The 24259-nt window shown below is 40.9% G+C and overlaps 1 protein-coding gene across 4 annotated transcripts in view; it reads right to left on the bottom strand.

Moving 5' to 3' along the window:
• Window positions 1-24259, bottom strand: part of SK (small conductance calcium-activated potassium channel) — a 126293-nt gene that overhangs the window by 85066 nt on the left and 16968 nt on the right. For all 4 annotated transcript variants that reach the window (XR_004580815.2, XR_004580814.2, XM_034319106.2 and 1 more), the window contains exons 2-3: window positions 7094-7608; window positions 2336-2606 (exon numbers count right to left, since the gene is read on the bottom strand). Coding sequence is in view for 2 of the 4 variants with exons in the window: in XM_034319106.2 (XP_034174997.1) it covers window positions 2336-2606; window positions 7094-7563 (741 nt within the window). In the remaining 2 variants the exon portion in view is untranslated. The remainder of the gene's footprint in view (window positions 1-2335; window positions 2607-7093; window positions 7609-24259) is intronic.

Here is a 24259-nt window from a genome sequence, read left to right as displayed (position 1 = left end):
TTAGTAGATTATATCAGCAGCACAATATAAGAATACTGAAATTTAGGAAACAGCTTTCCAAGAACAATTTTAAGTAGAATAGGTCAGCCATAATTCAAGCCAGACGTTGGAATGCGTGAAAAAAATCAATAACCATCCATTCAAAATTGAAAATGAAAAATTCTTGACTGCTCTAACAAGACAAACTACAAATGAGCTCTATATAATTACTAAAAACATGACAGTCTCATCAGCCTCGGGAAGATTGAACGTCCTAGCCAATTCATCTCGAGATAAAGCAAAATTAACAGACACCACCCGGGCTCTAGTTGATTCAAGCCACTCTAGAAAGCCTCTTTCGACCATCAACTAGAAACAGGGATAAAAAAAGAAGTAGAAGAAGAGAGCCATTCGTTGCAGAAAGGAAAAAAGTTCCCAATTACCCCTCGTGTCACGGCTGCACGTCGCGAACCTTGATTCCATGCACGACATGTCGGAGCATGATTATAATCCGTTGGCTTCCGGCCAAAATCGCGTACAAAGCACAGAGCCCCTCTTCCATCCCTTCGGGCATCTATACGAGATACGAGGAGGTTTCGTCGCGCCAAGGAGAGATAATTAAACTAACAATGTCGAGATCTCACTTGCTCGCTGCTTCCTGCCTGCCTCCTCTTCGCTTCTTTTGCTCGCGCCTCTATTTTTTTCTCCTTTTTTGTCCCGGATCTCGTTTAATGACGACGGGAGATCCGTTTCGTGCTCGTCAAGGATCCCCACTCGGGAATAAGCAAATTACCACTTTTTTATTTCGGGACAGCCGGAACAGCCGGACGTACACGGACAAAAATTTTCTCGTCACTTTAGACTTTTCTCACTATTCCAAACTGATCTAATTTTTCTCTTTCCTATTCCATATTTTAGCAAAAATATATTCACAAATTCTAGTAAGTCGAGAGACAAAAAATTAAGAGATAGTTTGAAAATCATTTGTCAGAAATATTTTCTAATTAAGCAGAATTTTGAATGGCGCCAAAGCGCTTGATTTTAAATAGCTTTCTATCTATCCCAATTAATTGTCTCGAGTAGCTACGTACAACGACTAATCTCATTAATTAAACCATGATTAAGTCTTGTACAAAGTTCTGGTGTTTCCCTGTGATCGATCACTCGTGCAAATCTCTACGGAACTCGTGTGGATTTTGCGATTTCTAGGTGCACATTCCTCTCACGATTATCTTTCAGAAGCGAATCATTCTCTACACACGGTGCCATCTACAACGAGGAACGTTACTAGAAGCATTGTCGTCGAGTCTGATAAGCTTCTTATCATAAGGGGTTGCTTCTAACCCTCTTTATACGCGTCTGTCGGTATCGAGCTTCTATTCTTCAAGGGTAGCTTCCAACTGATACTTCAACCCCTTGTTAGGTGGCAGCACCGGTTTTACTTCGACGATAAATAAGTTTGTTCGTGAAACGAAATTTTTCAAACTTCTACATTCGAGAGAGGAAGATTCTTTCTAGTAATAATTAAATAGAGGACCACTGGTTATACGCGTAAATGTCTTCAATGGCATTAATATTTATAATAGTGATATAAGGAAGGCTTCTAGATCTACCCTTGGTACAAAATATAATATTCTAGAAGCATGAAATCTATATTTTACCCAATTTTAGAAATTTTAGAAATGGACCTACGTCTTAGTTCTGAACTTCCAAATTCTATATCCTAACCCGACGAACGGTCGTTCGATCGCACGAAAAGTCTGTACTCAGGGAGGAAGGTAACGGAAACGAAAGAGTAAAGAAAGGAAAGGGAAGAAACACCGACGGTTGTTCGAGCGAGCACGCGTGCGAAGCAGACAACCAAGAACACCAGGATGCCGGTGTTTCGACGGGCTGTTCAAACACGGAGGAAAACACGGAATGCAACCCGAGTTGGTGCAGCAGGTACGAAACGTGTTCTGGAACACCGATCGTATAGATCATCAACGATACAAGCAAGATAGGCAACGACACAGCTGAGCCTAACAACAGTACGTTTTTCGCTTTCTTCCTTACCGATTTCGTGAACTCGCTCGCGCGAGGAAAAACCTGGACGCTGAGATGAACATTCGATATTTAATTTTCTTGAATTTTAATTTTCAAAGTAAACGAATGAATAACTTTGTAGTAAATTAAAGGAAACTGTTAGCGTCCAGGTTCTGGTAGTATGCACATCGCGATAAGCTTGTACAAAGTGGAAACGGACATTGAACACAGATCCAAGGCGAAGGGTTGCTTGTTTGAACGCAGTGGAGCGTGTGTGGAATGGGCGAAGGGTGCATGACAAATCCATTGTTTGATCGGTAACGGGGCTTACCTGTCGGAATTGTCGAATGCCGCCATTGATCCGCAATGAATCCGCGGCGATGCCAGCAATTCCATCTCCTGGCTCGCGTAGCTGCCGCAGGGAGGCAGCACTCGGCGTGGTGCCTGCGTGTAGAGGGCAACAACATCCGGAACAACAGCACGCGGACGCTTCCGGTTGCGAGCTTTGCCGTATTATACGAGCGCTCGGCGACGTCGTGACGAGAACCGGCGGCGGGGGTGCCTGACAAGGGCAACAGTGGTGGCCGCTTTTCACGCTTTCTCTGTAACATAAATCGACAAACAGCTGTTATCGACAATTGTCGATCAACAGGAATTCCGCGTGTCGCCGAAACATTTCCTTTTTGCCGTGTTTCGGAGAAAATAACATTTCCAGTAATTCAAGATCCTTGAAATTTCAGCCAATTATTTGTTGCAGTGATTAATTAATTTTTGAATTCCAGTTAACGTCTAATAAACTAAGTAATATATAAGGATAAAGTATTCTCGTCCGAATTATAATTTAAAATAATAAAATTAATTGCCTTTGACCTTCTTGATAGTATGCAATAACGAGACTATGGAAAGGTGCATCAAAGTAAATTTAATACGAATATTAGTGCTCGATGACGCGACGACATTATCGCGGACACATCGATCGCGTTTGGTCGCTAATGAAATTTCGTCTAGCAAACAGAAGACGGCATTATCGATTCCGGCATTGGTAGTTAATTATCTTATAGAACCGGTAAACACGTCGAATGTCAATAGAACTATCGCCAACAATACACGGAGCATGTAGGTAAACTTGCACAATAGCCAGTAACTCTATATCGACGAGTTTCATTGCGATATATCATATAGCCAGGTGTATTACGTATTAACAGGTAACTTAACGAAAAAAATGGTCTCTTCGAAGTATACTTAGAAATGCAATATCATCAAATTCGCGTGTCACCTTCTTTTGCATCTGAGAGAACTTTTCAAACACTCCGCAAGAAAACTTCCGTTTCTCTCAACTTCCTCTAGAATCATGAGAAAACCGAGACACTTCGTTTACCCAGGCTGCTTCAATCCGTGTCTAAACACTCAATTTACGAAGCAGACGTTGCCCAAAGGTAAAACCAGACGTACAAGAGAGACCATGAACGGAACAAAGGGGAAAAGAAGTGGAGTAGCTCAACGGTAGAGAAAGGCTTAGTGTGAGCCCCGACGGAAGTACTTAACTAATTCGATTTTACTCGCGGAATGTGCTCGTCTATTGTGACGGCGATGCTCTTTGTTCAACGTCTTTGTCGAACCGAGTGCTCTTGACTTAGAACGTTGCTAATGCAGAGAAAGAGAAAGATGGATGAGAGGGAGAGGTTGAGGTCGTTGGCAGTTGGTTTCGTCGGTAATAACGCAATTAACGCCAGCTAGTTGGCCTTTCAACCGAGGTCTTCGAACGATTAACCGGAAATCACTGACTTGCTACTTCTGAGGAAGAGTTCGTTGCTTCGTACTTTGTTCATCGATCGCAATTCACTCTTCTACCAGAGCGTATTTGCACGATTTAAGCGCTGTCGTAGGTGTTTTGCATGGTCGTCGATTTAAATGTAATCGAAACTGCAATCATCTGTAACGTTTACTTCCTACGCGTCACCTATTTTCTCTTACGAGCTGTGCGGGTGTACTGTGTACTCTCTATTTCATTTTTTGCTCGGTTTTATAGGAAATACAACATACGTGGGTGGTGTGAAACCATTTGTTCGTTTATTCTGAATGAACTGATGCGATCGATCTTTCATCCGGATCAGTTTGTTTGCACACGATTCAATTATAATCGCTTCGTCACGTGGAACGTATAACGAAGTGAAGCTATGAAAAATTACAACATTGGAATAATAATTTTTGTAGAGGTGAAAAATGTTCTGGGATTTGCACGGGTCAACTGTGCTTTTTGACAAATTTGAAATATTTGACACTTCGGTGTCAGTAGAGTTAATACTCTACTATTGTCAAACGTTCAATTCGTAAATCAAGCTGTAGATCTCAGTATATCACGGATGGTTTGCCTCGTACGTTTCAGGGACAATTCGGCTCCAATTAAAGCGGCATTCGCTGGTCGTTTCGTTAACGAACTAACGGCGATTGCCTGGAAATATTCGCGTCCCTTGTTCGTTACCTTGCATAGTTACCCAGTGGATCTGTAACTGGGAGCAATGGAAAACGCGGAAACATTTGAGAAGCTAGACAGCAGGGAACGTTTCGATTTATGTAACTGGCGAAGTTTCAAAGTTCAGACAGAATTTCGAGGAATCTCAAAGAAGGATCGCAACAGAATGAACTGTACTTTAATTGTACCTACTTGCGATACAGCCTTTGAAACAGAAGAGGTTATTTAATAAGAGCAATTTAGTCTAGTTCCATCAAATTTGCTTGCACTCGCCTCCTTTTTCATTGGTAGTCCCTGGAATTATTATTGCTAAATGGAGATTGTGTTCTGTCGAGGTTGGATTATATTTGAAGGTAGGAGATGAGAGGGATTAACCTTATTATATTTTGTATAATACCATTGTATAATACCACTATTAAAATGAAAAAGCTTACTAAAAATATTAACAAATAGGTAATTTACTTTGTACGTAACATTTATGTAGACTAATTTTCAGTCTCGTTCAGAATTCTCTTCATAAAATACTATTAACTGACTTAAACCGGATTTTATGTAATTAAACTTTGCAGTCTACGAAATCCCTGAAAATTTTCATGTACATTCTTATGCACATTATATTAAAAGGACACGAAAAGGGTATTAAGGACATACTTCCACTTTGAAAGACTACAAGGAAAATCAATTGGGAACTATGCTTAAAAAGCTTTTGAACTTTGATAAAAAATTTTAATTTTGCAACCGAAAAACGCATGAACAATTTTTCAATGATTAGTGCAGCAACAATCAGATTTTGATTCACCTCCTTTGTGTTTAATAGTTCGACCGAATTTCATGCATCCAAAAAGGGCTTCGTGCACAGTTTTCAACGCAAAGTGTTAAGCTCCGACCCCGTTTCGAGATCCAGCAGGATCTAGCAACCCCTATTGCAGATACTGCCAGTTATTTCCTATTTCCAAATCCGTGGCAACCCCTATTTCCTTGTATATCGCGAAACAAAATGCCACGCCATCGGAAGAAACTATGCTTCGAGATATTTCGGGTGAAAGCGGTTGTATTACAGCTGACACTTCCTATACCGTGAGAAATTTGCAAGATGTAATTAATAACGTAGAAGAGGGGTTGATGGATGAAGGGTAAATGAGATATTTGGATAGCAAGTGCTTCTGAATATACGAGGTAATGCTTCGTAAGGTTGAATAGAAACGTATGTTGTACTAAATAATCGCTTTTACAACTTCCTGAAGATGCTGTTTCACGTCTGAGAATATTCAAGTTAAGCTGACGTTTCTGAATATAACTTCCCGTTTCCTATTGAAAAATATTAAAATTTTCTTTTCTACGAGCTTTAACGAAATATTTAATCGCGTTTGTCGTTAAAAATAGAAACCAAAAGACTACCAGCAATAAGAAAGTTTTTCATTTCTTGCATACGAGAACAAACATCCTCGAGGCGTAATAACTGTCAAGCGTAAAGATCATAAAGTTTCCACGCGGTGGTAAAACTGTTCGAAGAACAACGAGCTAACGTTATTTAATCTCTGGTGATTTACGCCCGGCCAATAATTTATCCGGTCGTCGTAGTTGGGTTCGTTCGAAGTCACCGATGCGACACGCTACAACTCGTCGGTATATACAAAATATCCTAGGCCCTATTCTTGGTTACATTGCCTCCATATATCCTTCAAGGGTCATCTCACGCGGCCAACCGAGTGAACTTCTATTTACGCCACTGTATCTCCCGATTCATTCTCTTACATTACTTTTCACCCTTCGCCGAGGAGTCATCCTCGACACGACAAAGTTGGGTAGAAATTTTTAAACATAAGACCGACCTGCACGGCACGAAGGTGCAGAATTCTTTATTTCCAGAATTCTTCTTGCACGTCTGGTTTGTATGTTTTCAGAATTCACGGCTTAAGAATGCTGCTTGGAAATGGTACTCTCAACGATAGAATCGTAAATCTGGCGGGAGAGCTAATACAGTAACAATGAGACGTAAAAATGAAAGGTACAATCCAGTGCCTTAAGACGCGATAAATCAGTGACATTTAGTATAGTGTCTAGACACGTACGATCCGTCAGGATTATTCTTCTGACAACGATGCAACCACTCGTCGAGCTTAATGCTTCGTCAAAGATTTATGGCCGGAGCGTATTCAGGGTGAGTTAGAACGCAGAAACTAGCATGGAGTTTTCATGAAATAACATGGCTATATTACAAATATAGCAATCAAAACAGAAACCAAAGTAGCCTAATGAATTAGGATCTTCTGTAAGAAGACAACGACAGAGAAGGGTTAGATTAGATTTCCCTAGGAAATGAGAGGCTAGATTTAAGGTCCCCCGAGACAGGGCACGTTATGCATGGCGGGGGAGGTTCCGGTGTAATATGTACAAGATCCCGGAACTTCTTTTCAACGCCCAAGTAGATTGCCGTGAGATTTTAATCAGTAAGAATCTGACATCTCCTCCCCTGGGGTATGTCAGGGGTCTTATACAAAACTTTCCCACATTAGAAAAAAAAAGATTTCTCCTACAAGAAATTGCTACATAACGAAAGAGAACCCCGTCATTTGTTATTTTCAAAATTTAGATCTTCGAAAAAATGCCACTTACCTAGAGACGCTCCTTGCCAGGTGCAGCGCCGAGGATGGCGCCAAAGAGTCCCTGCGATCGCAACGACACCTGTGCTGGTGGGAAGTTTGCCTGGACCGATAACCAGCGGGTACAATCGGTTGTTGGACTTGCGTTTGCGGCTGAGGTTGCGGTTGTAGCGGCTGTAATTGAGGCTGGACCTCACCGTCGAGTCTGCAATGTAGCTCGATGTCCGGTACCGATCTGGTCGCCGGATCCTCGGTGGTGCCGCTCTCCTCGGAGCCGCCGAGGCCCGAGACGGACAACTGGGGCGAGGCAACCAGAAAGGTTGCTCGATCCTGTCGCGTGAGCACCGGCTTGCCCTGAGACGCCGCGGCAACCACGACCGGAGGGGGTGGCGCCCTGCTTAGCAGGGCTGCCGTCTCCTCGCTGGAACCGTAATCGGTACCGTTCCCACCCTCCTGAGAGCCGACATTGCCGTTCGTGTTCATCTTGCGGCCGGGTTCTCTTCTTCTGTCGCGTCACGTGGCCATTTCCTGGAACAAACACGATACCAGTGGATTTATTTACTTTCATCCTTGCAGAGAAGATTAACGAAGATGAATTTTCGGTCTTCTAAGGTTCGAATGGTGGTTGAAATAATTTAGAGTAGAAACTTTGGAAGAAGGAGACTTATTTAGATTAATGATAATCTTCTTTGAAAACTAGAGACTAACTCTATTTATAATTAACGAAATTACCAATTTCTATGAATAAACGACCTCGAACCCAGTTCGTGAATACCGCAAACATTTTTCCAACTTCAATTCCTCTACCTTTCACACGCGTTTCCCGAATGTGTTGCTGTTGAAAAGCTGCTCAATAAGCATCGCTCGTTCGACCAGAACACCCACGAAGTTTGAATAGGTTGCTATTTACATACAACCCCGTTTTACTTAGCTTTGTATCTGGATTCGACACGTTCGCACATCCTGGTAAATAATTGAACGAGTTCGCCAACGTTGTTCGCTCGGAAATGTCAAGACTTCTAACCTTTGGTACGTGCGACACCCTGTTTATTCATAATTAAATTACAATAACTATCATTCCGATAGAAGATCATAAATCTGTCGACATTTATTTGTTAGTGGATGAAAATGATAGACTGGAAAGTCGCGTCGCTGTCTGATACGAAATTTCTACATGCAAAAGTTTTAAGCTTCCACATAGCAGCATTTGCATTTTCTCGACGAGGAAAGTTATTTTCGTTCTCGATGGAAAAGTAGACGCAACACGGGACGGTCACAATGCGGATAAAACATTCCCTGCTTGTTTCTTCGAAACGATCGGAGAATTCTGCCTCGTTGTACACATTAATTCTTTAATGTCCGGATTTCCTCTTTGCCTCTTAGGAAATGATCGATTCTGATTGCGTATAAAATACCACTAACACAAGTTTCATTCGATCGAGTCATTAATCAATTTTCCTTTATCACTGCCATATTTTTGGTGTTCTATTTTACGACCGATAAGATTTTCACGTTTTCCCTGATTTCTTTCAAGATATACAACTATAGGAAAACTTCCTGGAAAACTTCCTAGATTACTTTCTTGCAAAATACGACCTCTCATATATCCATTGGAAGCGTACAAAAGCTCACGCGATCTTATAAAACTACACGAACCTCTTTAAAGCAAGGAATGTAGACAGTTTGGACTAGAGGACGTCTGCTCGAACTTTTTTCTTCCTAAATCTACAGAGAAGTAGATGTCGTTGGAAACAGAACACGTTGTTTCACGGTGGTTTAACAAAGCTGAGAAAAGAAGAACTTCGTCTGCTGTAACTTCGTTACGAGCTTTTATCTTGCAACCGAGTGCAATGTCGTCCCTAATGTTCCTGAATTTTTCAAACGAATTCCCGATTGTGAAAATATTCTCCCGATATGAGAATTCACAGCGGGGACGAAATAAAGAAGACGAGGCACGATCGCGTTCCAATTTTTCGTCAATTCCATCGCGTTCGAAATTCGCGTGCGGTTAGCAATCGGCAGCGGCGCAAATTGCGCCCGGTTTGAATCGTGCCAGCCATTTCGAAATAGCTAACTGTATTTTTTTTATTCAGCCTGTGGAAACGAAAAAGACCAGCGGGCTGGCCGTCTGTTCATCCATTATTCCTCATTTACGTTCCGTGAATTGAAGGCAAACACGAATTTCATTTCCATGATTCTATGACGTTGTTCGCGCCCGTAGTTAGAAGCGACCATTTTATTCCTTCCCTTTCGCATGTCTCGTGTAGAATATCAAAACAAATAGTGAATCGTTATATGAATCAAGAATATATACTTTCGTTTAAAAAAACGCCATAACTTTACTATGGCGGAGGAAATAAAAAATGGTAATGGTACGCATCCACAAGTGTTTTATTGAAATAAAAGCTCTCAATTTTTTCCCTACTGTAGCCATCTCTTTGGTGTTTAAAAAGTTCTATTAATCATACAAAATATCGTCACTTTTGATTTTTCTATAGAAATCAACGTTAAGAATAGAATAGAAATCTTCCTATCGTCGAATACGACATACGGTGTTCGACAAAGGAAGAAAAGATGAGCGTAACGAAAGAAGCCCCGCATTCACCGAGACAATTTCCTCACCTTTTATCGCGCACGGCTTCGCAGCAAAGCCCCGGAAAAACGGTTACGCGCAGGAATGCTTCTCCTCTGTTTATAATATTGTCACGACGAAGCCGTACGCATTAGCGTCCGGGTACTACCAAAGCGTGTCGCTCGTTTGCTTTCGAGCCTATCCCGTCACCAAAATAGGTTCCCGTGTATTTGCTCAAGTGTTCCAGCTTATACTCGAGCAACTTCGTTAAATGGCTCGTGGAAAGCTCGCCACGGACCGTCTTTGATCAGACTTTATCGGTAACAGATGTTTCTACACCTCCTTTCTGATCTTCAACTGAACTGATCGATTCATTCCTTTATAGAACAATTTCGTTTCTATTCCTTTGGAAGAAAGGATAGTATGTTGGACGAGATGGTCAGACTATTTTTGAAAACTTTAATGCTACCCTAACAATTGAAATTTACAGATTAAAATAAGGATCCTCCGGTAAGGAATCTGACGCGAAAATTCAAGTCGTTAGAAGCCTCAGCCTCCTAAGGAGGCTCGTTCGTAGCCATGGGTGACAAATTAATCGTTGAACCAGAGAATCGGCGCCGCTTTGATTCGCCTCGAAGCCAATGGCAAGAGTATTCTTGGAGGGTGCTCTTGCAAGGCATTATGGAACTGGGACACGTAAACGCGAAGGACAAGCGTGCCGGTACACCCGGTTTATTCGTTCGTTGTCCATTAATTAAAAAGCTTAAAGCGCGGCCTTCGTTTTCGAGCGGTTTCGAGAGACGTTGATCCGCAGTCATTAGCAACTTTCACGTTTCACCTTCTTTGTAAATAGACTTGAAAAGTACGAATGATCCTTTGCAATACAATTTCGTAGCTTTCGTAAACAAATGAAGGTAAGAAGAATTTCGAAACAGAACATCGAAAGTTTATAATTAGATTTAAAAATTAACCTTAAGATAATAATTAGTGCCTCGATGTGACTTACAATAAAGAGGTAGGTATGGTGGTTGAAGGAAACCTAATGAACGAGTTCAAATTTCTCGCAAAGAAGATTTATATCCTCAAGTATGCTGTTTGAAGCTCTGTAGAGATTAACTTTCCACCGTTGGAAATGGAACAATTCCTTGAACTCGGCGCTCAAAGATCCGTGACAGAGCTACGAACACAAGGTTTGGCAAAGAACGAAACGTGCCGGTAATACGGCTAATGAGCACATTCCACTGGCTTTCAGAACTACTAATTAGGTATCATTGCTTTCGTGCCCGTGTCACGTTTCGGTATAATAAAGATTCGATACGTTGATGAATGCACATGTCCCATACATACGTGACTTGGGAATTTTCAAAAAATTTCAAATCTCTGCTTTTTTCGATCGACCGGCTCGTTCCGTTCGAACTATCGAAATAAAATCCTTTTCAGCCATTCATGGACAATAAAGAGAGCATTGTTCCAGGGGTAGATAACGGCAGTCACGATCGTAAAGTAGCCGTAGACGAGGAACCGGAAGTAAGGGCAACGGAATTTCAAGCGATAGCACGCAACACAGGTGTTGCTGTAACAACAGATGCCTCTGACCGAGTCTCGTGATTAGATAACAGACCTCGCCTCTGTAATATGTTCCATCCGATCAATAGGAAATCGACGATTGTCAATTGGAAATAGAGGTTTTTTTCGAGCCATTCGGGTCATTGAATCTATAGACGTCCTTGCTATCGAAAGAATTCAATTTTCATTGGAAACACCTTTTTCCATCTCTTCTATCTTAACAGTTAAATAAATATAATTCTACAAGTTAAAATATCATTGCAACTGGTGAACAAAGGTTCACGAAGCAAGTACCGCAACAATTAAACCGATCAAATATCACCGTTTCTATTGTTCACCATAGTGGAGGCAATTTCGAGCAAACACCATCTGGAAAGATACCGATTTCAATCTCCGTATGGAAGTTCGGTTCTATGGAATTTCGAATGTGCAATTTAGCGAGCATCTGCCGCTACAGGAATTTGCTCTAATTAACGTTCGCCACTATCAAGGATCAGTGGCACCTAATTAATGCGTTCTAATACCGCGAATCGCTTGCAGCCTCGAATGTTACGTGTTCCAACGGTAAATAACAATTTCAATTAATCGACGACGAAAATATTCGTGGGAAAATTTTATTTCGATTTTATAAAACGTATCGGATGTAAGGAAAAGCGAGGGATTTTTGAAATTAATTTCGCGTGGGAGTTTGTCTCGATTGAAATAGTACGTTTCCTAATTCCAATGATTAAACTTGGAACGAAGCTTGACTTATAAATCAGATTGTATTAATTGTAAGTTAGATTTAGTTTCCGTTCCTGTGCAGCGAACTATAAGGAAACTCCTATGGATCCTTGTGCTTCCAAGTTGCAAACTTTTGTATTTGCATATCGATGTTTCGAGAATATATTTCATCTGTTTCTCGACCGTCTATCCATACGAGTATCTGTTTCTAATAATTAGCGACTTTGTTTCATTTTGAGTATAATAAAATTTTGGTTGTTTTATCATTATGCTCGTACTTACTTCTATCTCCATAATTTTCCATGTTTTAACACGCTGAAAGCACTCTAACGTGGCTTGATTATTTAATTTGGAAACGTTCCGTACGAGTTTCCGGTCGAGACGAATCTTCGGCAACTCGTGCCATGGAAGCTAACTATTCGCCGGAGCATATCAGGGTATTAATATTTCCCGGTCGTTTAAAGTTTCCGCCTGTCGATACGCGACCAGCGTTCTGGTAAATTTGCAATTTAATTTCGAGCTGATTTGAATTTACCGCGAGCGGCGCGAACCCCAATTTCACCCTTTTTCAACCCGCGAGAAGATCGTTCTTGCGTGAATTTTGTAGAAAAGACACGTTCGAAGCTAGGATTTCGCAGATTCATCGGCCGTGAATTCGAGTGTTATCAAAGGTTGATTCGATTTCTACGTACCGATTTCTACGGATGAAAAGCTGTTACAATAAAAGAGCTTAGCCAGCTCTTATAGAGTGTGTAAAGAACGGTTACAGGAAGCACGTACTTGTGCGCACACGCCGATCGAATCTGAATAAAGTATACTATTCTCGTTACGTTTATGGATGAACGGATTAATCTATCAAAAGATATCGATCTGTCGGTAGCAGCGCGATTCGATTCGACGTTTATTGGCCAATTGACAAAATAAAGTTAATTGCAACATTTCTCGACATTTTATTAATATTAATAATAAAACAGATATGTTAATTATTCGAAATTCCATAACGTAATAATTAGATGCTGCGTTCATTATTACTGAAAATGCTAACAAGAGATGATATTTAACACGCATCATTAATCCTCCAGTGACACGATTCTCACATCGGCGTGTCGCGTTTAATCATGCGGCCAATTAAGCCGCTCAATTAGACAATAAAATAATAAGGGGACAGTATGGTCGAACTTTCACCTAATTTGAACTAACGCCCTAGAAAAGCTCTCACGGTCAGCAAAGTTGCAAATCAAGCGGAAGTAACAGGTCGATCGATGACTCGGTCGAGATGAGAAGTATTCCCGTCAAACCGTGCATAATCAGCGTCCATTAACTTAATTAAGTGACACGGCGGACATAAAACGAAGCCCCTTCTCACTTGCGCTTTATGAAGCAACGAGGCAGCCTGGCCCGCCTCTAACCAAATTGCGTCATTATTTTCAACGGTGCCTGTTATTCAGTAGAACGAGCTCGTAAAAATTCATCGATCCTTTGTCACCACGGAACAAATATTTCCGGTTCGATCAATTTTTATGACGCAAAGTTAAGGATGCATCCGCCGATGGTGAGGTTGCTAACATTATTCACGGAGACCATAAGTGCTCCAGAAAGTGAAATAGGATCGTGTATTACCGGCAGGGTGGAATATGATTACACGGATGGTTAGGCAAGTAGATTAGCACCATAGATGGGGAGAAAGTAGAATAGGCCCATAAGTGGTCAGAGGATTGGAAGGGAACTGTAGGTGGCTGGGCAAGTGGAATAGGACCATAGGTGGTCAGACCATTAAAAGAAGATCGTAAGTGGTTTTGCAAGCGGGTAATACCATGAGTGGGCAGATAATTGGGACTACGGAATGTAAGAGAAATACGTATGATAAAACAGTAGGTGGTCGGACAAGTAGAATAGGGCAGACCAGTAACGATACTAAAAATAAGGAAAATAAAAGATAAATCTCTGACTTTGAATTTCAGTTAAATTCTAAAGCGTCGATTGGAAAATTGTCCCCCATAAAATACCACTCGCAAATTGAAAAAAAAAAGACGTAAACCAATAATCTATCAAAGTTGTCCAATCAAATTGTCAAGCTGTCAAACAAGCATGGAAGGTGAAGAAATAAACGCGATTTTTATTTGATCGCCGACCATCTGGAATAAGAAAGGTCCGATTTAGATCCAAGCTTAATAAACCATGCGTCAAAGCGGGCCAGGAGACGGCTGCCGCCGAAAATACGTCGGTGAACGAATCTTAATCGAATCAACGTCTGTCAAGCGTTGTGGAGCATCGTACGGCGCGAGAAACGAGGCTGCATAATGCAACGTCGTGCCGGATGACCCGGTCGATCATTTCGTGCTTCCGTTTAATTGGAAACACCGAAAAGCTTTCCGTGATAATATTCCCGTGACATCTTGGCACGCGATATCAAAAGAAGGATTGTTATCCGTGGAATTTCACGCTCGAAATTTCTTGCTTGCCTTCCTGGAAAGTCCCTCATTAACGAGTTGCCAGTTCATTCATGATTCAACGGAAGACTTTGATGAAGTAATGCGGTAACAAAACCGCCATTGCAAATTCCACTCTTCCTTCGAGACGAAAGAAATAATACGAAATTCGCGTTTAATTAAAGAAATCACTGTGGACCATCTTTTCAATTATCCACGTCGATCCTCTACATTCTTTCCTATGTACCTCAGGGGACTTTAATTAAACGTTTTTCGTTCGATTCGAATGCATTTAACGCTCTTCGACGATGCTCTCTGTTATTACAAGACCGTTCTACTCTTCCTGTTTTTATTAAAATATCCAGTATTTGTAATTACTCCGCCGAGGGTAATGTTCCAACGGAGAAGGAGAATATTCGGTTTCATTTTCGAGCTCGGTGAAACTGAATCGGACCGAGTGTGCATTCGCAATATTGGATCGAAAAATGAGCAAGGTATCCGTGACAAAGCTATTCTGCTCATGGAACACGGTGCTTTAGTTGGTTTATTTTGCACGATGCAATAAAGCAAATGCAGCTGTTCCACTGATAATCCAGTATCGATTGGCCGTCTCCGAAATTTTATCTATTTGTTCCAGAGTATTATTCATATTATTTTTGTCTGACAATTTAGCGTCCCTGCTCTACTTGTCTGACCACCCACTGTTTCTATTTTACTTATCTCGTCAAATATTGACTATTCTACTTATCCGTTCAGAACTTCAATCCGCTTCGAACGAAAAGCGATAAAAATATTCATGCAAAACGAAACACGATAATTGCATAGTAAATAATATGACTACTCTAACAAGGTGTAACCTAAATACACACGTTTTTTTTTCTCTCGATTCGTTAGACGTGAAAGTAAAATATTATACTCTACTGTTTTTATCGAGAAATCCATTAGCAAACAGAATCCTCGAGGACTTCAACGTCGACAAAAAGGTTCTCCATCTTCTGCGTACAGCGAAACTACTCTTTCAAGATTACTAAACGAAAGAGACAAGAAAAATGTTCAAGTATCGTGAAAATTGCGACGACACGGATATCTTTTAATTCAGCCGTTTCTGTTTAATGATCGAAATCCTTGTAGCTAGTTTTTAACCGAAGTAAAAAGGTTAAGCAGCTTCTGTGCCTTTAGAAATTAATTATACCTTTTCAATCGACGACCAAGTCTGCCCGCTGTACTCTACAACTTCTCTTATCAAAACTAATAAAAATCTGAAAAATTCACTGATTTCAAAGAATTTTCAAGCTTTCCATTATTAAGAATTTCCATTAGCCCCGTGTTACATATAAAATGACCAAATTTTACATAATAAATGCATCAGCAGAAATTGCAAAATGTCCAAGAAATGCAACCTTTTGCATTTTACATGGCCCTTTAATAAAAGAAAAGAAGGAATTGAGCAATATCGATTCAGTTTCTCAGGAAACTTGCGAAACTGATGTTTCCTCGTTACAAACATTACAGTTGCATTACGGGCACGATATTTTCCAAAGCTTTCCACGAACCGAACCAGACAGCAGCCACTCGTCTCGCGACTACAATGTGTATGCGCACTTTCCGACGAAACTATACCAAGCCTCCTCGTCGAGAGCGGAGAAAGAAGAAGAAAAAAAAGAAAAAGGGAGCAGGGAAAAAAGTAGGAAAGAGGACGCGCGTGAAGGGACCGCGAAGAAAGAAGGCTGGAACAGCACGAGTGCCACTCCTGCCGTGAAGAACTTGGAATTCCTCTCTACGGGGTTGCAATTTCGACGCAGTCAGACAGTATCGTTGCCATTGTGGAGAGAAAAATGAGGAAACAGCGATATCGTTACTGGCTGATGTCGTTGCACCGCAGGAACTTGTATAAGAAACACTCTGATAAGAAAACTTCCGGTCAATTTAAAAATAATACACAAATTAATTCGTATTATTCAAGCTCTAATCTGTCTGTTTTCTTCCATAATACAGGATATCGCGGTAATCATCGTGCATTCGGGGAGGAGTTGATTTCTCTTGAGAAAACAGATCTCTATTGTAAAATGAGACTTCCATTCTCACGAGCACACAACTCTGCTCGTAAATATATTCCAAGTAATCTGTTCGTTTCCTTAATACTTTAAGAACGTCGGGAATGAAAGTTGCAAGAGTACCGACGTACGAACGAATCTCATTAACCCATTAACTGCCAAATTTTTATTTTTGATATTTTTATTTAACATTTTATTTAATATAATCCTATGGCAAGTGATAAAAGAAATATATATATTCAAATCCCCATTTGGGGATCGCGGTAGCTAATGGGTTAATAATGATAATGAAGTAAATCTAATGAAGAAATTATTTATATTTTCTACCATTTATATTATATTCTCTACCTTTGGAAAACCCATTTTTTGTTATCTTTTTTACTCTAACATAAGTTACACCCTTATTACAGTCGGAAAATAAATTGTTCCGAGAGAAAAATCTTCATCGAGGTACAGAAAGGATAAAGCAACAACAAATTATCTCCCCCTTAACAAATATAGAGCCGCGGTTCAGCCACGGTTAAGCAGCGTACCATACGACTCCCAAGCCGCATTATTTCATTTGAAAAGCCTTCTTCTCGGACGTTTCGCTTCGGTTCGTTTCCATCGGACGAACGAACGGAAACTATCCACGGGCGGCGCGGTTCACTGGTCGATAAAGTGTTTGCAGCACGTTGCCTTCGCTGGTAATCGATCGAGGTGGCCATAGGGCGTTGCAGAACTTCGCTTCTTTTCCAGCCGCGACGAAAGTGGAAAAAAAGCACCGCTTGAAAGGGTTTGCTAGTGAGAAAAAGATTCCAAGAAACGTCTGCGTTATTCATCATGCGACGGAAGCTTGTTCATCAAGAAGAAATTGATAAACTTTTGTTCTACGACGAAATTAGGTAGATGATTGTTTAGAAATTCCGCAATTCGTTGAAATTTATACAATTGGAGCGTTTCATAAATCGTCGCGCTTTTACGACGGAAATCTCGCCGAGAGAAGACATTTAGGAAGGGACTGTGATTAAATCATCGCGAAACTAGCGTGATTTAATTGCCTACGGAATAATTCTACACCGAGAGGCGATATCAGAACAGTCTGAAGAGTTATGAAAACTTGAAAATTCTCTGCAACGAGTGAATTTTTCAGATTTTTATTAGTTTCGATTAGGGAAGTTATAGAGTACAGCGGACAGAATTGGTCGTCGATCGAAAAGCAACGACGAAAGTTCACGGAGATTTGTGATGGTCGGTTCGCGCGTCACGTAATTCGTATGTCGTTATTTCAGGAGCGCAACGAGGCAAAGTCTTTAAATAACAATCGAAGTGGAATGACGCAAGTCAAACTGACTTGATGACACCGTGCACTTGCTACGTTTCGCACCAACGATCGCGAGCGAACGGCTTTCGGGCAAACGACCCTCTTATTTCGATCCATTAATCTGGAATCCAAGAAGTCACTGTTCTGTTACCGCTTCCTCGTATCCTGATAAATCTCTCTCTGTTCTTGCCGATGAAACACCATCAACTGACTCGAAATCCCACGATAAACTAAGTCGTTCGAGGCGAGTGTAATTTTTCCGGGTATTTGAAACACAGCAAACGATGTATAAATCATTCCGGATTTATCATGAATGATTATATCGTGGAATACACGATAATACACAGAAGCGCAGGAAAATATTCAAATTTGCAGTAGTAATTAAGAAGGCGTAATAGCATACATATTTCTATTATTTTAAACTATCATTTTTCTATAAAGTGCAATTACAGGAAGGATACTTTGTCTCTGAACATTTCGGTGGAAGTTTATCTTATCGAAATGGGATATTGCATATTGTCTGGTCTAAACGAGTTAATCGAGTCCTTGAATTCGCGATTCTTTGGTAACATCTGGAACCAATGGCTTCGTGCAAAAAGATTGTTTCAATGTTTATAAAACGCAAATCGCTGGTTTTACGAGCGTTTCATTCAAAGACTCATTCATTCCTCCGAATTTCTCAACACGACCAAGTACCCTCTCGAGCATTTGGCACGAGTTCAACACGGTTGAAATCTCATTTTTCAAAGTTTACCGCATCGACGATCGCATGTAGAATCCGCTTCGTTTATTGATTCTACTGGAACGAGCGTGCTTTCTCAACTTGATGATCTTTCGAGGCCTAATGTAGCGAGAGTCGTTGCACTTTCGATGCAATCGCGAGAATGAAAAATTATTTTTTATAAATGAAAACAAAAATATTATACATCATTAACGTAACACGTTCCGATCAATAATTCTAATAATAAATAAATAGTAAGCGTAATAATAACCCTTTTCCTAGCAGAATTGATTTATGAAACGAAAAGGTATTTCGGCTATGCAAAACTGCAATCGTTTGTGACAATGTTAACGCAAGAATAATCCAAAACTGTTCTCCTTTCACAGCTTGTGTTTCATTTCGATGCGACGAATCAATTGAAGCGATGCATCGAAATAGGTGAACGAGCTCGAATCCTCGATGGAGAAATCGATCGTAGAACTCGTCCACCTTGTATACACAACATGCACTACACAGAGACACGTCTACTTTATTGACTAATTAATGTCTAGGATTCCGTTGTCCATGTCCATGATGCACAGCGTTCCGTCAGAGTCTATCTGGAGACCGACTATGGAATTAACCATCGAAGGTTATTTCGATATTATCTCAATGAAATGACGAATTGAATTGCAAACAAAGTTTGTGCAAATTTTCACGTTGCAATCGATCCATCGATCATCCAAAGCCTCGCGGGAGCTTAACATTTGCTTTTACAATCCTGAGCGTTACTCTCTCGAGTTTATAAATAGGGACAGGGATGAAATTTCCGAGAATGCTTTATCATCCGGATCCTGGGCCCGGCTCTAAAAATATACCGCCTCTTGGCTATGCGACGCTTTTATTCGCTGTAATAACGTTTCCGTCGTCGGATCTGTGCGCGTATCACAGTCAGAAGAGCGTTTCTTGCTTGCAGAATCGCAGCTAGTACGGTACGTGTCCTAGACATCGCGTTTCGCTCGTTCAACGACAAACGCCATTCCGATAAAGCCAACTTTTCCATCGACCATTTCTTTCTTTTCTTAACTTCGACTTAGCTTTTCCTTTGAAAGGAATCAAGTTGAAGAAATTCAGCAGAACGTCCAGGCTTTCTGATACTCATCGAAATAAAAGGGAACTATTCTATTAAATTACTGAAGCCTTTTGTCTTTTTAACCGAAAGCTCTCTGATCGCAAGGTTATATAAACTTTCAATTGCTTGCATCATTCATGGTCATGAGATTTGTCAAACATGTGACTAAGAACAGGTGGCAGGAAAAACTTCGCAGCTGTTGGCAAGCAATCCGACAAAGTTTTCCGAACAAATTCTCTTTTATCCGATTCAATTATAGAACCGTTTAACATTTCTAGGAACGTTTAAAACGGAAAAAGCAACGAGTGTTCAACGAGTAGATGAAATACTAATTAGGTTTAACATTATACACCCTGTACAACGCAACGCGTCATCGTGAAACATTTCAGGACGAAAACGTCCCTCTAAAATTGACCTAACAACGTCCAAAGAGCTTCCATGCCCAAATTCGGCCATGCAACAAGCTTCCAACTGAAGTGCACTCATCCACGAGGCTCAGCTGGCTAAAGGTCAATTCCGACGAAACCAACGAGCACTTCATTTTCGAGAGCCACGTGTCTACCGGGTCAGAAAAGCCATCTCCTAAAAGAGGAACCAGAAGGTAACCATAAACGAGCGTTCCATCGGTAAACACCATCGAAAATCTGATCCGAGGACATTTATATCGACTGTACGCTTTTCCTTGAAAATCTTCTCGTTTCTAAAGGTGTTCGTAGGAATCGATCTCAGAGAAAAGGTCAAATTATATAGAGTATCATCCTTCAAGCTATGTTCTGTGGATTTTCACAGAAGACCGTGAAATCAGCACTCGACACCTTTTCTTTTCAGCAACATCTTGTCCAGACGACAGAAGGGGGTTGCGCGGATTCTCCAGGACAAGCAAACGGAAACGAGAACACAGTTGGTAAATCCCAGTGAAATGGATCAGAAATAAGTTCGCGGAGGATCCGGATGGACGTTTATCGAGATTTAGGTGGATCAAAGAAGACGAACGTCTACCGACGTCGAATCCAGGTCGTACGATGGAATGTGAAGCAACGACCTCGTTGGTCAAATCTCATTTTTCTTCGTGCCTTCGAATTTCCTTTCGACTTTCCTTTGACCTTCCCGCTTTGGCGGATACTTTACGACGACACTCGAAGCAATACAATTGCTAGCAAAATGTGAAAGTAATAAAGATTGAAGAGGACTGTCAAGTTGACCGACACGTTACAGAAAAGGTGAAATGAAAAATGGACAAGGTTAAACTGGTATTCCGTTAACTTTTAGGGATACTCGAGGGTCGGTTGAACGGTTGGTGGTCAGAAAGTGTTCGAAGGGACGAGGGATTAAAACGCCAAGTCATGTCGACGCTTCGTTTGCCGATTCGAATGCGAAGATCTCGTTTCGATGGTTCTCTGGAGATTCTGGACCGTCCGTCCGTTCGATATTCAAATTCCTTCGACGAAGCTGGTCATCTAGGCTACCAAGAAAAATAAAGGACTTTCCAGAGAATGGAGAGCTACGTTTCCCGCGGGACGAAATGTAAAGAGACGTCCCAGGACGACGAATTTCGTCGATGTTACCAAGAAAATTAAAATCTCTGCGATGGCTACTCTCAACTAAACTATTTGCAATTTCCACGAAGGATATTCTTTTATACTTCTCAATTAATTTTCTTTTTTAATTAATCGATTCTTTTACTATCCTTCATGATAACAAAAATTGAATAATAAATCAAACACGACGGGGTACTTAAAATTTGGTCTCTTTGTTATCAGTTTTACGATCCTGTGAACGAAATTCGATCTTATCACCATAGACCAATTTCACGCGTTCGTATTTGATCTGGCTACGGATAAATAGAACGATCGTCCCCTCGAAGGGACTGGCAATAAGCCTTTTCAAGAAGTTACCTGCCTCTCGGATCGAACGCGACGAGATTAATGCAATGAAGCGGTCGGCTCAATTGCCAAGAACTAAATCCAATCAAGCCTCCATCTCTTTCTCTGTTGATCGATCGGGAAAAAAGCTCGATAACTAGAGAGAGGGGATGAGGGGGTGAATCGGGGGATGATGATCGTTGCCTAGGACACGATTGAGAATAAGCAATCGCCCGATCACAATTGGTAATCACGTTTTCTGTTAATGTATCAAATGACCATCCGGCTAATTGCTACGATCATGTAGCTTATTATAAAACTCGTTAGAACATTCTCTTCTTTTTTTACATTACGATTTTTTTTCTTTTTATAGCATCAATATCGCAAGTTTTTTTACAAGAATCATGAAAACTTTTATTCTGACATACTTGTCAGTGTAGTGTGAAATTTATATACAGCTACCTCATATTTTCTTATAAAAGAAATCCACTCCTTTTTAACATTTCACCTTTGTTGCCCGACGTAAACTGCATTTATTCTCCTAGTATTTATAACGTTGTTTCGCATCAACATCGGCTGCAAGCTCGCCAAAGCTCGCTGAACCGAGTTTCGCGATAAAACACGGGATGAATTAATCATCCACCAAGGAGCGTTCGATAATCGATACGGTGCGAAATTTTTTTTCTCGCATATTAGTATAATGAGCTTCCATGGAATCGAAAATTAACGAACAACCGACGCGTTAACGGAAGGAAATATTCAACGGACGATTAATTTCGGCATCGGGCGGGGACTGATCGAATTTCTTCATCGATAAATCGATGGAAATTGCTTCGTACTTGTTGAAAATTTCATGGAACTTCTTTCCGCCGTTGGAAAGAATCGCTTGGAATCATGAGAATTCAATCCAACACTCACGTGTCTCGTCCATTCGATCAATAGTGCCTTGTCGTTTTCACGAAAGCTTTCAAAAAGTCACCGTTTATTTATTTATTTATTTATTTATTCGACTGACTGTCCTCTTACATACATGAATATATAATATCTCATACGAAGTTATTTATTTGATTCACCCTATGTATACGATCAAAATGGTCATACATCACGGATACGGTTTTCACGCTCCAAAGAAATTGAAAGTTTCTTTACCATTTTGCAACCGCGGAATCCAGGTTTTTGCAACACACCCGACAATGTTATACGAGAAATGAAAAGACATTACTCTGTCGTCCATCGCATATCCCCGTTGCGTTTTTCCTCTGGCACGGGGACAAAAAGGTACGCGTGGAAAAAAAGGGGCGAAGAGGAACGAGCCAGCCGTTCGTTTACGACGTCTGCCGGCATTTTCGCGCCGCCCTCTTCCTGGTCCGCGTCTTTTGTGCCTTTGACTCTTTTCGCGAGCACGAGGGTGTGCTTAAACGCCGGCCGTATGAAGCGTTGCTCGCCCTTGCCGGGCGAAAAATCGCGTTAAGAAGGGGTGGAAAGAACCGCGCGTGTTTTCGCGACCAGCCGTTCCACTGTCTGCTTGCTCGGCCAACCGTTTCGTGGAAATTTCACGGGTCGGCTGAAATATTTATATTCTCGTTTGCTTGGCTCGCGTGGCACAGCGCGCGGACCAACGAAATTTTTTATAACGCGACCGGAGCTAAGGCGGACTGAAAAGAAGAGGCAAACACCCTTAGTTTCGCGAGCAAAGCGTCTGCTTCATGAATCTTTTACGCGCTAGTTAGGAATTATATCGCGTTCAATTCCTGCTGGAGAGAATAATTGAAAGAGAAAAAGATGGCACCAGGGAGAGCGATCGATACGATGATGGATCTTATTTTGGATGCTTTTTGCGATACGCTAACTCGTTTCAGAGCTGTGATGCATTTTTTTAGAGAGTATTTTTGTTAACTTATTTTGGTAATTAATATGATTATTTAGTATATTTCTCTTGAAAATACATCGGGATGGAGACGTCAATAACACGGATAAGGGTTGCATCTCCACGGTACACGCGTGTGTGGTTCGAGAATAATAATGCGAGTACGGTCAATCTACTTCCGCCACTCGTGACCCCAATAATCCGGAAAATACGTTTCGATTGAACGAACCCAAGTACCGACCACTTTCGATCAGCCAAAAGGACAGATACCGGACGAGTTAAAGAAGATCCGTTGAATTAAAGTGGCTCAACAATCCTTGACACATTTAAACCATTTATTTTCACCTATGCTGCTCGCGTTGGTCTAGTGAAATAAATAAAAAAAGAATTGAAACGAATTTTTTTTTAACTCGTTGAATTAAAAAAATATATTGCACTCGTACGTCCGGTTGTACGAAACGTTTGGAAAACTTTAACGACAAAGAAACTTTCACCTATTCCGAAGTAACGTCAAAATCGCTCAGCACGAAATACTGTAGAACGATGTTCAAACTACGAAATGTGATTACGGTAGGAAGTACGTTAGGTAACTCGCAGCGAAGCAAAGTTAAAGAGCTGAACTTAATTTCTCGACGCAACACACTGCAACCAGAAGAAATCCAAAAAGAGACTCGTTGAAAATCCACCCAGCCAGGAATTTCAGCGAAAATATGAAACGAAAATGGGAAACAAATAGCAGGATCTTTATTTGTTCGTTACATTCCCTTCTATCCGATACAAGTTTTTGCAAAGAAGACGAATGTATACCGAAAATCTCTTGGTTTCATAAATTCTTATTAGTAGCGACCTTCTGGTTTTCTTTAAACCGGAAATAAAAATTTCACGTGAAATAATGAGAGTGCAAGAAAATCCAGGTCAGAACGGTGAAGCGACCGCCTCGTCGAATTAAAAGCTTTTGAATATACGATAAA

The sequence above is a fragment of the Osmia lignaria genome, chromosome 13, assembly GCF_051020975.1.
Source record: "Osmia lignaria lignaria isolate PbOS001 chromosome 13, iyOsmLign1, whole genome shotgun sequence".
Classification (NCBI taxonomy): Eukaryota; Metazoa; Arthropoda; class Insecta; order Hymenoptera; family Megachilidae; genus Osmia; species Osmia lignaria.
This window is presented reverse-complemented; position numbering and strand designations above follow the sequence as displayed.